Raw genomic sequence first — 18,973 nt, 5'->3', positions numbered from 1 at the left:
GTCTCCCCCTCCACCATATGTTTATAACTCCCCACCACCGCCGTACTACTCCCCATCCCCTAAGGTGGTATACAAGTCTCCTCCTCCCCCATATGTTTACAGTTCTCCACCACCACCATACTACTCTCCTTCCCCTAAGGTAGACTACAAGTCTCCACCACCACCATATGTTTACAGTTCTCCACCACCACCATACTATTCACCTTCTCATAAGGTAGAATACAAGTCTCCTCCACCATCATATGTTTACAGTTCCCCACCACCACCATACTATTCTCCCTCCCCTAAGGTTGTATACAAATCTCCTCCTCCCCCATATGTCTACAGCTCTCCACCCCCACCATCGTACTCAGCTTCTCCAAAACCTGAGTACTAAGCTTAACCCAACAGAAAATGTGGATTCTTAAATATGCTATTGAGTTTTATTTGATCTAATCCATCCTTTTGTACTTGTTGCTACTCGTATCTAATAACTTTTATTTTTTTGGTACTTAATTTTAATATTTTGCTACAAACCTACACATGGTTTCATGTTTTTTTTTTTTTCCTTTTATTTGTGTAAACTTTGCTTTCAATCTATATGAATTCCTTTTGCAAAATTGAATTCTATACTCCGTATTCTTGACAAGTAGCTTTGGATATACATAATCCTTTAATTCTTTTATGTTTTCAACGTTTAAGATCCACAAGTATTAATAAAGGATGATTGACCTATTCACCTAAATCTGGTATAAAGAGATTATAGACACTCAAACAAAAAGTTACTACAACGCATTCATCCTTAAAGGTATACTCTACCCTTCTTTACATATATAAATTCTTGAAGATACAAATAACGATAAGTTAATTCCACAAGTCTACATTTCTCACAACACTTGCACTTGTGACAAATCATAATCAACCTCATGTGATCATGTGTACAAGATCGAAACCACAATATATCAACCACAATGTTGAATCTATATATAATCGTGTACTTCTTTTTATTTCACGTTAGTGTATTTATATAAGAGATGCCACATGATTAAACCTCTTTTCTTTTAATCAGTTGTAGTCTCTTTATGAAGAATGTTATAACCAGAATTTTTAACAAAAGAAAACATAATGAACTTTGTTAAAAGTGTAGTAATTTACAAAAACTTATTATTCAATTGGATTTACTAATCAAATTTCATATCACAAAAGATCAAAATTTATAAATTTATAGTTTAAGTAAGCCTAAATTTTTTTGATCCAAATTTTTGTTGTTGTCTATCAAGATTAACTTCATTTTTCATGCATGAAGCTCAAATCTCTTTTTTTTTGAAAAAGGGCTATGAAGCTCGAATCTCACAAATATGTTAGCATATAATATTACACAGAGTGTACGTCTCAAATGCACTATAGCAACTCTTATATATCAATATGTTGCGTAGAGTGTTAGGTCGCAAAAATGTCCATTGGTCACTAAAATATAGCCAAATTAGAGGACATACGACGAGCTGATTTTGTTTTTGCAAATATGATTTGATATGGTTAGATGCTTAGATAATTTAGGTTAATTTCTCCTAATGTACACTCAAGTTCAAATCAATATTTGGTCATTTAGGGGTGTGTATTGAACTAGTATTTTGGAAGATTTGGATTTTTTTTTTATATAAATCGTATATTATTCAACTTCATATTTTAAGGTCTCTTCTCAAGTCTCATGTTATTAAACTTCAAATTGATATAAAATCATGGGGAATTTGCAAAAAATAATATCTTTAGGTTACCCTTTTAAACCCCTTGTAAACCCTATAAAAACCCTTATAAACTTCAAAAACCACTTAAAACTCTGGTAAATCCCTTTAAAAACCATTCAAAACACTTGTAAATATTTTCAAAACCATTTAAAAATCATTTTAAGTTAAAAAAAACCCCTTTGAGAATCTTTTAACAACCCTTGTAAAACTTCTAAAAACCCTTATAAACTTCAAAACCCTTTAAAAACCATTCCAAATCCTTACCTTTTAAAAACCCTTGTAAACTTCTAAAACTATTTAAAGACCCTTTTAAAACTTCTTAATACTGTTTAAAGACCCTTGTAAAACTTTTTTAAAACCATTCCAAAACCCTTGTAAAATCCTATAAAAATCTTTGTAAATCCTATAAAATCCTTTCAAAATCCATTAAAAACCCTTTTAAAACCTTATAAATTATTTTAATTCCGAGAACAGTGCCTCCACGAAAACAAATTTTGGCTGGAAATTTTTTCTCAGAAATTCTTTTCTCGGGACCAATGCACTTTTTCCTTTTGTTGACTTAATTAATTTTCAACTAGCGGTAAAATGGTCATTAAAATTAAGAGAGGGTAAAAATGAAAATGAACAATAAAGAGGTTATTTTTGCAAAAGAATATCATGAAAAGGTCATTAATAAGAATTTCTCTAAAATCATTCAAAATAACTCAAATCTCTAGTTATTCAATAATTTTAAAATCTATTATTACTGATACTTAGAAATTTATTTTAAATTAATTTTAACAAAAATAAAAATATAAAGACATTATTATTTATAATAAAATAAAAAAGTTGTTTGTCTATTTTATTGACGAAACCAGATTATTCATTAATTTTTATGGGTTAGCGAAAGGTTTTAAGTAACAAAATTGTCATCTTGAAGGTTTATCTTAGGCGTTCTTAATTTTAGAGGTTTAGACCATCCATAATGGGAGGTTCTTAAGCATATCTTACATGAATTTGTGATTTAATTAAATGCAAAATGTGGATAAATAGCTAAGATACATATCTTATAAAAGATACCAAACGATGGTTAAGAGACGCATATGTGGCGCTCTGTGAGTGGGTGTTGAGATAAATATATAATAAATAATGATTTTCTTTATTTCAAACTTCCAATAGAAGTGTTTGTCATTTTAAACTTCCACTTTAAAGGTTTTTAATGGACTTATCCCAAAATTAAAGTGGCGATGTAAAAATTTTGTTCTTTAAAATATCTCTTACACTTTATGGTGACTTTTAACGTTATATCATCTTTTAAGACATGTATGTGATAGCTAAAACGTTTAGGAAATGCGTATAAGAGTTGTTGATATAAATTACTAGTGTGTAAAGTTAGGTATAAAAATAAAGTTTAACAATGAATATATGTTTAACCTGAGTTGGATATTGTATAAATAATTGTATCTTATTAAAATGGATCTTAAAACGTAGAAAAATAATAATTATCATATATTGTGCAAAAAAAATTCTTTGGAATTTTTTTTTATAATTTGACAAGAGACTTATGTTCATCCGCAGAAGCATGTGACACAAGAAACTCACCTCTTTTGGTGAATAAAATTTTCCACTTCTTCAGGAATTTTAATAATTTTTTGCATTTTATCTTGATGAGCCTGCTCTCCAAATGTACTCAAACTTTTCCAGATTTCCATGAAGATTCCGAATTCTTCTCCAATTACATACTCTATTTGGACATATCCAAAGAATTAACTACCGTGAAACAAAGTCTGAGCCTTACAAACAAATCAAAGTTCAACTATGTACATACCTGAGTGTTCACTTCTTGGATACATCAAAGTAGGCCTCGAAAGCTTCTGTTTTGAAACAAGTGAAAAAAGTGAAAAATCTTGGAATCAGCTAAGCTACAAACTGCTTTGTCTTGATACTTATCTTAGACAGCTCAATAATATCCTTATAGTATTGAGGATTCTGCAAACATAACTATGAGAAAAGCAAACAACTAATGTAACTATTTTTATAATCTCTTTATATATGAAGACCCAAAAATCTAACCTTTTTTTTTGTCTCAAGACCTCTAAACTCTTCTAGAGAGAATAACTAATTTATGTATATAGATTTTGAAGTAAAAGAGGGGGGGGGGAGGAGGTAATGAGAGGAGCAAAAACAAAAATCTAAGGAAAAAGAAAATGCGATGGTAGGAAGAAGAATAAGAGAGAGAAATTTTACTATGTGAAATTTGATATTATATTAGTACTTATAGTTTCTCTTAATATATTTCTAATTCATATTATAAATGTGTAATATATAGAGGTTCAGTTTCACATATGACTGTCATGAGGGGATTGGCGTAATACTCATGTGCTACAAGTAATATTTATGTCATAGGAAGCTAAAAATATCATATTTATATATTTATTTTCATATAGCTTGTCTTAGTTCAAGCTAAAACCATCATTTTTATAATCAACTTTATTTAAACTCTAACACACTTCATCACATGTGCTGCAAGTAATATTTATGTCATAACCAAGTTTACTTATAGTAAAATGTAATAATTGTAAAATTGTAAATTTGTAATGGTGAGCAAATAACACATAGTAATTTTACCAACCCGTATAACTTTAAATTCATCAACCCGCCAAAGTAGAACGCTAAATACATATTGTTTCATAAATTAAGTAATATATGTGTATTTAAAAAATTTAAATGACAACATATGCAGAATACTAATGATTTATTATTCATATATATTATACTAGATTTTACCCCGTGGTACACCACGGGTCCAATATTTAATGTGTTTTTCTTATATAGAACCTTAACCGTTATAGTATAATTATTGCTTATACATAATTCGTTTAACATATTCTTGGAGATCCAACGGGAACAATCGTTAGCGGTATATATATTTTGATTTTATACTTATATATGATAACTAGATTTTAACCCGCGGTACACCGCGGGATGATGTTCTAAAATATATTTTTATTAATTTTGTTTGATATATATATATAAGATTGTACTGTATTTTGATAAATTAATTCTATGATTTAACCGTGTAATATTGCATGACAATTTGTTTTTTACATAATCATAATTTGATCAACTTAACTAAATAAGTCTAATATTCAAAATAATAAAATGATGTTGGCATAACATTTTTCGTTTACATAGTCATATTTTAGATTAAAATATTTTGTGAGTTTTACGATAGTAGACAACCCGTAAAAATATCTATAATTATAATAATCTAAATTTGTAACATGTTCCATCGCATGACCCATGCTACACAATTATCAATAATACTTTAATGGATACCGTTTTTGTATTGTTTGAGTAATATACGTCCGTTTTAAAAAATTCAAATTGCAACATATGCAAAATATTTATAATATATATGTTTTATGTAATAATATAAATTTTTAAAAAAATAATATCATATAAACATATTGGATAAATATTTAATTTATTAGGGAGAGTATTTAGGAAATTTTGTTAAAATTAATAAATATTAATTTCTAGTTTTGCAATTTAATTATGATTTAATTTCATAATATACCTTAAAATTTTGTTATTATTCAAATGGCAAAGGTATAATTATGCAAATATTACAAAATAAAAGGTTATAACCCAAAAGGTACTTCAAAAATGTTAATATAGATATTTTCCCACCTTCATCGATTGTAACAACGGTGTATATAGCACTCTGTTAATCAAATGTTAAAACACAGAAAATAAAGATTGTATAAATAAAAATAATTTATTGGTCAAGTATATAAATAATTATATGTTTGCAATACACAGATTATTTTTATGATTTTTTATATATGTAAGTTTGTATTGAGAAACTTATTGGATATACGGGAATGAAAATTGAAATATATATAAGTATTTGTTTATTTATCTTTAAACGTAGTAATATTAGGATATACGCCCCAGAAACAAAATTCCATACAAACTTTTTTTATTTTTATTTGATTCAAAGAGTGTTACAGTGTAAGTATGTGTATCTTTGTGCAAATTAATAATATTTGTTATTAATTTTTCGATTCTCTTTTTTTCGTCAACATCAATTATATTGATATCAAAAATTGTTTACAAAATACAGAAACATTCCAAAACGACCATTTACGCAAATACAGGAAATTATTACAATTTCGATGAAAGAGTGGAGAGTAACCATGCTATTTCTAGTCTTGTAGGCTAACAGATATAATCTGTTATGTCCCCCTTCACACACTTTTTTATTGGCTATCAGCTTGCTGGCTTGCTGCTGAAACTCCAAAATGCCATTGGCATTACATTAATTAGGAAATAAAATTCTAGTGTCGTTGGAGATGATTCTAAATCTTGTCGCCTTCTTGAAATCGATATACTTGAAGATTCGGACAAAGATCCTCCCTTTATCTTAGAAAGTCTACAAAATCTTCTCGTCCATTGTTGTAGCCACAAGAACTTGATCCAACACTGCCAATAAATAGTTGTGAACATTTTCAACGTAGTAAAACCTTCAGTTTGTGAAGAACCATGAACTATTTCTAGTATAGAGGAGATGGCCAACCAGGAGAGGTGATCACCATCACCATAACCGGTCATAGTCGCAACTGGATTATTTTCTGATTCTCCTAAAGACCAATAAAATGAAGGAAAATGAATATTTTAGAAATTTTATTATTACTAAGCTCAGCGTTGTTAAAATATTTATATGTATACATATATTAAGTTACTATCCCAAGTTAAAAAAATAACAATAAGAAAATTATGCTTAATGAATCGTTTATATTAATTCACTAGATTTGGACCCGCACGTACGTGCGGGATTGATTTCAGAAACTAAATTTGCTATCATGTTTGCATTATATTATGTATATGTAGAGTTATATTTGTAAAAGACATTTCTTAAAAATGTTATTAACATTCATAATCCAAACTCGTAATGGTTCAGTATTTGATTTGTTTTCAATTTAGTTTAAACAAAAGTAACGATAAGATTTGGTTTTGTTACCCGTAAAAACAACTATATTAAAAAGTTATATAGTAAAAGAAAAGTGGTTGTCTATTTTAGACAGGATAAAAACAACTAAAAATAAAATAAAAATTCTAACCCGGATGATAAAAATTCAAGCGGGTTAACACGTCTGCTATTCATACTCCGCAACCGATTAAAATATGTTTAACTCACCAATATATACATTTAGCATTCTCCACATTAGTAAATGATATAATTTCGTATGTTCTGTTTAAATTCATGTATTACGCTAAATTTCCGACCCCTCTTTTATTAGGAATACAGTTTAGATAATGATTTTTATTTTTTGAATTACCCATACCTTACCATATATGTTATTTCATATAGTCCATATTAGTAAATAGTATGTTCGTATATGTCCTACTTGAGTTCCCGTTATCCCAAATTCCTTTTATCCTATATTTTCGTCGCGTCTTTTACCAATAACAGTTTAGATAATGGTTTTTATTTTCTGAACTACCCATTTTCTTCCCATACCCGTAATTTCATATCCTAATATATAAGATAAACTTATATTGTTCGCTTCAATGATTAAAAAATTAATTTAGATTTTAATAATATATATTAAATTAAGATATACTTATATTTTTCCTTTAAAAAAAATTGCAGATATCCCGTAAAACCGACGTTTGACCAGCAAATTATATAATCAGTAAAAGTATGAAATCAAATTTCTTTATCCAAATTTAAATTATCAGTAAAATTTCAAATTAGATTTTTTTATCCAAATTAAAATTAGTTTTGTTTTTAAATATTCTTAATGATAAGTAATTTTAACCAAGAATAATTTTTTTTGGATAATTATGTTATTTATATTAGTAATTTTTTAAGATTATAATATTTTATATTAGATATATATATATATTGCTTTTTTTTTGGAAGCCTTTAAATAAGCCACATAACCGACGCAGAAAAATATATAATTATCAGAAATAGCTTTAAAATTGAAATTATTGGTATCCAAATTATATAATCTGTTTCGTTATCCAAAGTTCTCGTTATGTATTTTATTTGAAATAGTTTGGATACTGTTTTTATTTTTATTTTTTAAAATGAACTTTTTTCCGCGCTCTTTATGTAATTTCATGTCCTTGTATTTAGAACAAATAGGACTAAAGAAATTTCATCTAATACATTTTTAAAAAAACTTTATTCTAGTTCAAAAACTTTTTGTATTTCACATATAAAAATTATAATAATGTGAATCTTCTTTCAGTATAAAATAATTTAAAGTACAATCAATGATTAAAATATGAAATCTGAAATAAGATTGCTCTATAATTTACATATGAGTTAAAAGTGGTTGGATTCAGTTTGAGAAGATTGCTCCATAATTTAGAATTTTACATTAGTTATTTTTGGAATTTGAAATAAGATAATAAGTATGTATTAAACTTGAATATTTTATGAGCTATATTTCGTAATTAATGGGGATTTTCATACATATATTTTCGTAATAAGAAATATTTTCTTAATTTGAAGATTTTTAAGCTATTTTTTTAGGATACTTGATTTTAGGGATCACTGTTTTTTTTTAAAAAGAAATATTATGTTTCCTAAAATTATGGATTTTTTTAAATTATCTTAACTATCCTTATTCTTGTCTATATTAACATTTTTGAAGTACCTTTTGGAAAATAACATTTTATTTTGTATTATTTGCATAATAAATCCTTGCCAGTTAAATATATATTTTTTTAGTCAAAACAATCGTCATGCGGTGTACCGCGGGTTAAAACCTAGTTTATTGTTATAATGCTCTACACCTTTAAATTGTATATTATATGCTTATTTTATTCAAAATGTTTCCCTTTTAATAGTATATAGTAGATAAATATAATTTTATTTTAAACGTTTCAAAATTAAAATATTATTATATTTTAAAATATATTAGTTTAAATTAGGTAAAATATATTAGTTTAAATTAGGTAAGATATATTAGGAAAATCTAAAATATGTTTACAATTACACTATTTCGAATTTAATATGTCACATTTTATGGTAACAAATTTATTATGCTTTCCAAAAATATTAATTAGTTATTAGTTTTGATTTTTTATTTATTTTAAAACATATTTTTTCCTTTCAAAATCTGTTATTAATTCTGTTTGGTTATAAGTTTAGGATTACATTTATTTCATTTTTTCTATTTAATTTGTTTGGATACACCTATAAAAAATGCTCCCATTTTAATAGTATATAGATAGATTAATTGTTCAAGCTTAATAAATTTTTGGTTAGTGTATAATTGTGGAAAATTATATATTTAATCATAAGTTACAATCAAGTACAAAATAATGGTCTATTAAATTTTCCAAATAGGAAAAAGACAGAAAGTTCAAGAGAACTTATACTATAGATTATTTTAATTAAAAAATGAAAAGAAAAGATTAGAACGTGTTACTACTGACCTTTGTTCTTTTTTACTTTTTTCCTTTATTTTAATAATCTATGTTGCAAAATAACACGTCACAGAGAACTTCACTTAACCTACAGTTGTAATAAAGGACGAAGAAGCACGGTCGCGGAAAGAAATGGTCAAATGCGGAGACGGTCCATCGTCTTGAGAGACCCATACACTGCATGTTGAATATATATTTTCTTTGAAAATATTGTTTCATGACAAACAATACATAAAAGATACTCCGGAAACCTACCTTACCTCTTGGTTTGGTTCTTTTCAGCGGTAGTCTATCTCGCTTGAGCCTTTGATCCCATTTATTGCTTCACTTCAGTTTCTTGTCTTGTTTCACCTAAAGTTTTATCATTTTCTTGTTTAAAGTGTATTCTCAAATGTACCCTCTTTTTGAGGTTGAATAAAATGAATAATATATATATATATATATATATATATATATATAAAAGATATGTAACTGGGAGAATATTGATATTGAACTGAAATCTCAAGATTTATTGAAGTTTAGGAACTCATAGACATTTCCAGTATGTTGCCAAATCATTTATTGATTTGTACTCTTTTTTTTTTTTTTGTCTTTGCAATTTCATAACTTGGAGTGTTTTTGCTGTTGGAAAGAAAAAAAATACAATTGGTAAGTAGCTTTCTATTAATATGTGTGCTTCAATAGACAAATTTGTGTTGACTTATACAAATGTAAAATGATACCTCTCTCTGTCTTTAGCAGTAAAAACCTCTAAGCTAGTTGTGATGGGACAAAGAAAAGAAAACAGAAATAGAAGAAGACAAAGGTTAGTTTAGGTAACATCGTCATGGCGATTAGTTTTTTCTTTTCATAGCTATAGGTAAGTAAATGAAATTGCCATTAGAGTTGTTAAATTTTGTCACAATACATTATTTAAGATAACTAAACAAATAAACTATGCTTTGAAAATACATTCAAGACTATCTCATTATAAAATTTCGTCTACTAATTCAACATTTTATATTCTACTAATCCATTTAAAAAATACAGTCACAATGGGGGAAAATTCCATTGTGACTGTATTTGACTGGAAGTTTAATATCCAATGTTATTTGACTGAAAATAAAATGCATGTTTTATTAAATTTTTGTCTATTAATACATTAAGTATATAAAAATTTTCGAATCGAATAAACCGCTTAATTGGATTGACGGAATCACTAAACCGAGGTTGAGGAAATCACTAATCCCTAAACACATGGGTAACTTGGGGTTATCCAAAGACTGCATTGTCTTTTGCTATTACCTCAAATCGAATTGGGATCGATAAACCCTAAGTTTAGTGTAATTCCCTTAACCCCGGTTTAGTGATTCCGTCAATCCGATTATCGTTTGTTAAGCGGTTTCTTCGATTCGACAACTTTTATATACTTGATGTATTAATAGACCAAAATTTAATAAATCATGCATTTTGTTTCCGATCAAATAACATTGTATATTAAACTTCCAAATTAAAATTAGATGGGGAATTTTAATGGAATTTTCCCCAATTACTTCAACCAAACGAAATTAAAAAAAACTTATCAATAGCATTCTCACAATACATTATTTAAGATAACTAAACAAATAAACTATGCTTTGAAAATACACCCGCATGTACGTGCGGGTCATCATCTAGTTCTTATTTAAAGGATCCTTACGTTGTAGAATAGAGAGAATATTGATTATTGAATAAAAGAGTTTTAAGAGAGGTTTGTCTAAAGACTAGAGAGGAGGCCTCTCAACCCTAAAGAGCTTCTTGTGCGAAGCCTTGAGAAGAGGATTCTCGCCATATCCCTATTACTTATTCCTAAAGTTTTGACGTTCTAATCAAGATCCATTCGAGAATCTAAGTCCCCTTGAGATCTAGTGTTCTCGTCCGTTATTATAGCTTCCAGACTTCATCATACTCCCTCCTGTTCCCAACGGCGAGCCTTGCGAAATCACAAGTACCTTCCTTAATCATTATTCTCCGATCTGATCTGATGTTATAAACGATAGTGGTATACGATGAAGTCGATTTGAATTTTTTATGTTCGTGCGATGTGGTGATTTTGGTTTGCAGTTACATTTGCACAAGAGCGTGAACTAAGGCAAGTTTATAGTCGAAGTAGTGCATGATTATATGAAGTGTATTACACGAAAAAGCGGCGTCATGATAAGGAATATTTGAACTACTCCAACATAAGCACGTTTAACTGTGGAGTTGTCAAATGATGGGTGATCTTTCGGGAAGTGATTGTCGGAATTGTGTGAATAAAGCTAAAACATAGAGAAATATCATGTGGTGATTTGTAGGGTCGTCAAACAAGGATTTAAGCCTCCCGGATGTAACAAACCTACCGTCAGATATTGATGAGCTCATGGGTTTAGTGAAAGGCGTGAGATCCATTAAAAAGGTGGTTCCATGGGATGGTGGTGAACATGGGGTCCACTTAAGAGATGGCGGTAGGAGAGTTACATCAATAATTAAAATTTATATTTAATTTAATCTAGGATATATCAACATCCATATCAATAATAATATATGATATTTACGAAATATTTTTTTAAATTTTTTTGGTACTATTTAAATTTATTTATAGTAATTTTGAAATAAATTTCGTTTTTTTGTGAAAAAATAAATCATATAAATTATTATGAGATTATTTATGTGTTATCTATATATATATGTTTAAAAGTTACTCTTAAGATTTTTAAAATTTTTTGTTGTTAATAGATTAAATTACAGAGATATGAGAAGAGTTAATGAAATTATGGATTTTTGTGAATTAATTTTTTTATTGTTTAATATGTTAATTTTTATTTTTTTTAACACAATGTTTAATATGTTGATTTTTTTCTAAATTTAAAGACTAAATCAATTAATGTGAATGACAATTGTTTTCCAAAAATTGCTGCAAAAATGTTGTGGTAGATTTGAAAAATGTCATTAGTAAGAATACTTTATATTAAACTAGATTTTGTACCCGCGCGTTGCGCGGGATTTTCATTTAAAATATTTTATATGAATATAAACTTTGAGCATAATTATAATTATTCAAATTTTAAAGGACAAATCTTAGAAATTAAATATTAAACTTATTTTTAAGTAATATAGAACATATATATTGTTGACGGTTAACAAAGATCACCTGAGAAATTTGCGCGAATAATAAAGGACATTGACGACCAACTCATGATCCTTTATCACGAAAAGAGTTTATTTCTTATTCATATTCCATAAAAACATATCTTTCAAAAATTCCACGTTAATTATCGACAGGTGTTGACCTAATTGGATTTCATTTCTGACTAAATGATGATATGAATATCATACAGTTCTATATAAAATATGAATATACATAGCCTCAAAACACTATTTAATGTAAAGATACATATATAATATCATGTCAGAAGAATATGTTTAGCGAGTTTGCTTTATCCATCAAAGAAAGAGCATTGCGGTATTAGAGAATTCTCGATCAAGTCATGAATGTGCCTATTTTATCTCACTTTCTATAACTAACGGTTAAGCCTGACATTGAATCTAATAATGTATGTCTTGAATTTTTCTAAACATTATTTGTTTTAATTGTAAAGATACATATATAATATCATGTCAAAAGAATAGGTCATTTCTTTTAATTGCTTTTAACTACCAATTCATTTGTCATTTCATTTCTATGATGCATTTGTTGCCTCTCGACATCTAGTTTTGTTATTTCACCTTCTATTGACTCATATAATATAAATTGAAGTGTGAATTGATTTTCAAAACATATCACAACTTTTTCTTCCTTAATTATAGACTTTATCTTTTAGATATGCTACAAAAATTACATATCACTTCCCTTTTAACGACTTATATATATCACTTTCTATATATTTTATCGTAAAATTCAAGAATGATGTGATCATTATTTATTTATTATTCTATAAGATTAATGATAATGTTTTAATTTTTTTAATATAATTTCACGTCATAAAGTGTGACCTTTCAAATATCTCCGTCTTAAAGGGTTGTAAATTAAACTTAGTAATCTTTTGTTTTTCTTTAAAAGTAAAAACATACAATTACAAAAATGTTATATTATTCTACCATGCATTAAAAATATACTTCAAACTCACTAACACATTTTAAAATGTTATATTATTTTAAATGGTTTTTCTGTTAAGAGTTGGAATCATATTATTATTACAAATGCAATTTTCATAGTATTGGTTTTAAACTGTTACTATTTTTAGTTTTATTATATTTTATTTGTTTTGTTTTTTAATTTTTATTTATTACCATGAAAACAAATTCTATGTTAAAATTATGTAAAAATCGTTTTTTTATTTATCTATAATCTCTTTTTATTATTTACAAATAACATATTATGCATTAAATGAATATTTCATTTTTTATTTTAATATAAAATAAATAATATTGTTTATGTAGATGCTTAGGTGGACACTCTAAATGGAGAGATAACTCTCCTATTATATATATAGAATCTAAATATGATGTTACATACAAATAAAGTCATTTGTAAATAAGTTTATATAAACAACGCAAATAAACATAAAAAAATTAAAATAAATATAGCATCGTTAAGGAAAAAAACTAAAAATCTTTCAAATATGAATTATAAAAACTACATATTTTTGGAAAATATTTTAAAATTACTATATTACGAATTATATTGAACTTTTGTTATATTTAATTTAAGCTAAAAAAATATTTTCGAAAATATTTTATTCACCCTTATGTTTTAGACAATGAAATTGTTCAACGGCATAATACATTCACACATAAATTAAAAATTTCACAAATATAACATATTATAAAATCATGAATAAAAATATTTATTTAGTTAAACTCATAATCTATTTTATTTGTAAAATGTAAATCCTAATTCTCCTTTATGAACCCAAACTGATAAAATTAAAATTGACACGTGTCAACATCCTATCGTTTATAATTAACACATGTCACGATCTTGTTAATAGCTGACTTTGAAAACCAATCTTTATATAATAAGATATATATTTATAAATATCATTTATATCAATTCGGATCCATCAAATCAAAATCCAAAATCTTCTTAAATGTTAATAAACCCAAAATCTTCTCAAATCAAAGCCATGGATGCGAGCAACCACGACGACGAGTTCAATTCTACCACAAACTGGTATCTCGCCGTCGGTTCTCTCACAGTCTCCATCTCCTTTGAGTCCTCCTCCACCGCAAACCAAGAATCTGACGACGGAATCATCTCCGCCGCCGCCGATCATGTAACCAAGTCCCCGTTACTTCTACTCCCTCCTGTTCCCAACGGCGAGCCTTGCGAAATCACAAGTACCTTGCTTGATCCTTATCCTCCGATCCAATCTGATGATATAAACCTTTAATTGAAGTAGATCGATAGTGGTATACGGTGAAATCGATTGTAATTTTTGATGTTCGTGCGATGTGGTGATTTTGGTTTTTCAGTTACATTTGCACAAGAGTATGAACTAAGGCAAGTTTATATACGAAGTAGTGCACGAGTATATGAAGTGTATTACACGAAAAAGCGGCGTCAGGATAAGGAATACTTGTGTACAGTTCGATGTGGTGTTGCTGTGAGAGATGAAGAAGTGCTTCAGGTCTCTTATACTGACTCTGATGCTTCTAAGAGTTTGGTGGAGAGGAAGGTGAAAGATAATGGTAATGTACGGTCGAGCGAAGATGATTGGGTTGAAGTGAAAGCTGGTGATGATTCTCTGTTGAATAATGAGAAAGATCTGCTTCTATTGTCACAATTAGGGAAACAGGTAATGAGTTTAAGGACTCTCTCATCAAATTATGGACTAATATCTCTATAGAAAATAAAATGATATACAAGTGCAACTAATGAATATACAACATGTGTGCATACCATGTATGTTTTATGTATATGCCTGTCTATACCCAAGGATCGATGGTAAGAGAGTTAAATGTAGGGTTTGCGATCAGTCTAGAGACAAGGATGAAAATATCTCAAAGGTTTGGTATGGTGGTAGTTGAAACGCGTAACTGAGTGAGATAGAGCACGTGAGATCGGAGCTGATCTCACACCGCCTTGGTTGGGCCTATGTTGTGGAACAATGTGTCTTTCAATGCGTTTCTTTTTGTATTGGTTTGCACATAGGAGTGAGAGTACTGTCACTGCTACCTAGTCAAATTACTAAGATAGTAATGCAATTTTGGCATTTTTTAATTAGCCATATAAGTAATTCAGATGGCTGTACTTTTTGGTGTAATATCGCCAAGTGAATTAGTTATAGAACTAAAACGTCCCACGTTATTTATTTCGAGGTTTATGTGCGATGTGTATCTTGTATCAGACATGATAACAAGGACACACAGACTTGTTAAATTCAGGTGGTTGGCGTAATTGAAATATAATTTCACACGGTTTTAGTCTTGTTGCTCTCATAGATCAAATTATGGAGGAATGATGAATATTAGAGATGTATTTGTTGTTGTTCTGTTTGTTGTTATCTTGTTCTTTTAGTAATGGTTGATGTTGATGGAAAAATGTTTTTTCAGGATTTTTATGAAGCTACTGCGGAGATTAATGATGTCGATCCATGTACTTCGATTACACTCCGTCTTCTTTCGCTTCAGGATAAAAGATGTGCACTTGTTGATGAAGTTTATGTGTTTGCTGATCCTGTTGATTCAAGTGAGTCAGAGCAGGAAGAAGCGAGTGGAGCTGGAAATTCATCCAGTAGTTCGTTGATGGCTATGTTTATGCCTGCTCTTTTGCAGCTATCTCGAGGAAAAGATGTCAGAAGAGAACGGGATAGAGAAGTTTCTGGCAAGTCCAATATCACTAACCCAGGAACTTTAGGAAACTCAAATGACTCGGATGGGATCGTGAAAGGAATTCACCAGGAGAAAATTTCCAGTAAAGCTGATCTAATAGGAGTGAGCCCACCGGTTTTAGTTGATACTCTTTCAAAGCGGGTTGATTTTGCAACGCGAGTATCTGGAGAAGAAATGAAACCTGCTACATCGTGCAGTAATATGGAGACTATCTTGGGTGATCTTGTTAACAAGGTAAGCAGAATAGAAACTATCTTGACAAGATTTGAAGATCAGATGTTGAAACCAATCAATAGTATTGATGCAAGGCTTCACCTAGTAGAGAAGAAACTCGAACAGCTAGGAAAGAAATCATTTGAGTCTGAATTGGTTTGTCAAAAGAAAATACCCAATCCAGATACTCTGGGCTGTGATGGAGATAAAATTTCCGATACCGATGAGTTGGATGGATTGACTAAAAGCACTGAGAATCCACAGTTGGTCTCATGTACAAAAATAGTTATCCCTGAATCCTCTATTGAAGATTGTGCTGTTGTACTACCGAAGAACAGGCTGGAAGAACTGGAGAGTGAAAATAACTCAATCTCGGGAAATGAGGTGATTTCTACTGAACCTGAGACCAGTAGTGAGGAGGGTAGTCATTCTTTTGAAGAGAAACCAAAACGTTCATTGTCTATAAATGACGCTTTAGCATCTGCACTTGCTGGATTTTTGTCTTCACATTCGATCACGGATGGAAAATACAGCCAAGCCTTCGCAGTCACAGCACCTGAATTTTCAAATGAAGACGATATGGAAATAGAAGATAAACCTCGGACTGGTGGCCATCCAGACAAAAGCCAAGTTGCAGAAAACATATACTCTGCCTCGGAGAGCGCAACTTCTTCACAGAAAGTCCCTGGAATTACTCCATGTATTGAAGACAATTCTCAGGAAACGATTTATGGAGATTTTAAAAAACGAGATGATAGTTTTGGAGGAGATAAGGAAGCTAAGACAGTGGTTAGCGTCAGGGACAATGCTTTAGATGAAGATATGTTTACATCAAGCACAAAAGCTGATTGTTACACAGAAAAGGATTCTGATTCCTTGATTCACGAGCTCGAGAATTCAAATCTAACTACTACAAAATGCAAAGGAGAGCCCGAAATGGATGATGTCTTTAAGAGTGTTGTCGGTCTGCAACCAACTACATCTTCAATTAATTTTCTAACTTCAGTCCTGGATGTGAAATTTAGTTCAGAGAATCAAGACTCTGATAGCAAAAGTTTCTTCGAGGCACTCTTCACAGAAGAATCTAAGACTGATGTAGATTGCAAGAACAAAGCTTTTGATGATAACTTGGTCTCAGTGGAAGAAGAAGAAGAAGAACTCAAAGGACCACCAACAGATACCCTTTCGTCTGTGGAGATGGATCACTATGAGACGAACGAGATACATCTACACGTTAATGATGAAACCTCAGAAGCAAGTCTGATATAACGGAGAAACTAAATGCCATGTTGAGTCTGTGGAAGGTAGATTGGTAGTGTTGCAAGCCTTAATGATACTAGCGATTATGCTGGTTGTTATTTAGAAAGAAGATATTTTACTGTACATAGAATTTGAAACCTTGTGAAATTTCTAATTATAATCTGTTGGATCAGAACACTATCACAACTCCTCTCTCTTCTCTCACACATACCGTTTAGAGAGATAAACAATTTACATCCGCCGACTAGAATTTTCCCTGTGAACAGCCGTCCCAATAGTTTTGGGCTTTTGTCCGGCATGTTCTGCATCTATTAGCAGAGATGGCCGGTTTGCGTCCGGCAACGTCTGACTTATATTAGCAGAGTTGGCCGGTCTCGTTTCGTCTTTGCCGTAAATCGGTTTTTTCCGATTTCTTTAATGTTTTATATTACAATAATTGCATTTGATATGAGTTTGTGATTATCTATTCATGATAGATTTCTCCAATTTGTCTCTTTTGCACTTGCTAGTTAGTGAAATAAATTCAATTTCCTAGAGGTTGAAAATATTTTACTTTAAAGCTTGATTTGCAGAACAGTTCAAAGTATTGCATCTTGGGTAGAAGGATCGAAGGATATTTACAATTCCATTATGTTGTAGCTTTCTATGGGAGGTCAATTCAGATCAATACGGTAACTCAAAAAATGAAAGTTTTGTTCGATTGTTCATCGGCGATGCTTTCGTTACCGGAATTGGTGCTCAACAGCAATGGTTGATGCCAGTAGACTTCTTGATGACTCATAACATGTATTGCAGTAGTAATCTCATTTTGACACGTGACTTCGATAGAGTCTAAACGATAAAACTCTTTTTTTGCTTTTGATGTAAATTTGGTAAGCTCTTGATGGGCTTCACTCTCTTGTTTCTGCAAAATGTGTGGGCTGTTAGGCCTTGTAAGATGTAATCTTTGGGTTGTTCAATAATATATATACTCTTGAGAAAAATAAATCTGTTGGATCAAAACAAAATTAGTTTATAACACATATGAGAATATTTCAAAATTTAATATTCAATTTTATTATATAAAATTTGGTTTTTAAAGTTAGTCATTACCAGGATCATGACACGTGTCAAGTATACCACTGAGATGTTGACATGTTAAGTATACCACTGAGATGTTGACATGTGTCAAAAAATAAAAACGAAAAAATTATCTTTTTAAATATCTTATTTCATAAAGCTTGATTTTCAAAATTTGTCATTAGCATGATCATATATTTGTATTACGTGTTAGGTCTATCGATCAAATGTTAACACGAGTAAAAAAAAGTTAGTTATTTTCCTTAAACAAATAGGAAAAGTAATTTAAAATATATCTTACTATATAAATCTTTGTTTCAAACTTAGTAATTAATATGATCCCGACACGTGTCAAGTATATTGATTAGATGTTGGCATGTGTAAAAAGTTTAACTTTTTTATCTAACAAAGTAGAAAAAAAATTATATATATAATTTACATATTTATATTTA

At 29.5% G+C, this 18,973-nt stretch overlaps 2 protein-coding genes across 3 annotated transcripts in view; both read left to right on the top strand.

Annotated features, from left to right (window-relative positions):
* The window catches only part of LOC111829086 (extensin-2-like), a 3,365-nt gene extending 2,883 nt beyond the window's left edge, over positions 1-482 (top strand). The window contains exon 3 of one of the 2 annotated variants that reach the window (XM_023777807.1): positions 65-482. In XM_023777807.1, the coding sequence (XP_023633575.1) occupies positions 65-376 (312 nt within the window). In that variant the 3' untranslated portion in view covers positions 377-482. The other variant, XM_023777809.1, reaches the window with a different exon arrangement.
* Positions 483-14,246: 13,764 nt separating this feature from the next.
* Positions 14,247-17,642, top strand: LOC17875825. The gene is made up of 3 exons (XM_006279988.2): positions 14,247-14,495; positions 14,631-14,953; positions 15,711-17,642. The coding sequence occupies exons 1-3, from the start codon at positions 14,282-14,284 to the stop codon at positions 17,469-17,471; spliced, it is 2,298 nt and encodes a 765-aa protein (XP_006280050.1). The 5' UTR covers positions 14,247-14,281; the 3' UTR covers positions 17,472-17,642.
* The last annotated feature ends 1,331 nt before the right edge of the window (positions 17,643-18,973 follow it).

The sequence above is a fragment of the Capsella rubella genome, unplaced genomic scaffold (genome assembly GCF_000375325.1).
Source record: "Capsella rubella cultivar Monte Gargano unplaced genomic scaffold, Caprub1_0 scaffold_8, whole genome shotgun sequence".
Lineage (NCBI taxonomy): Eukaryota > Viridiplantae > Streptophyta > Magnoliopsida > Brassicales > Brassicaceae > Capsella > Capsella rubella.
Note: the sequence above shows the minus strand (reverse complement) of the source record. Positions and strands in the feature narration are given on the sequence as shown.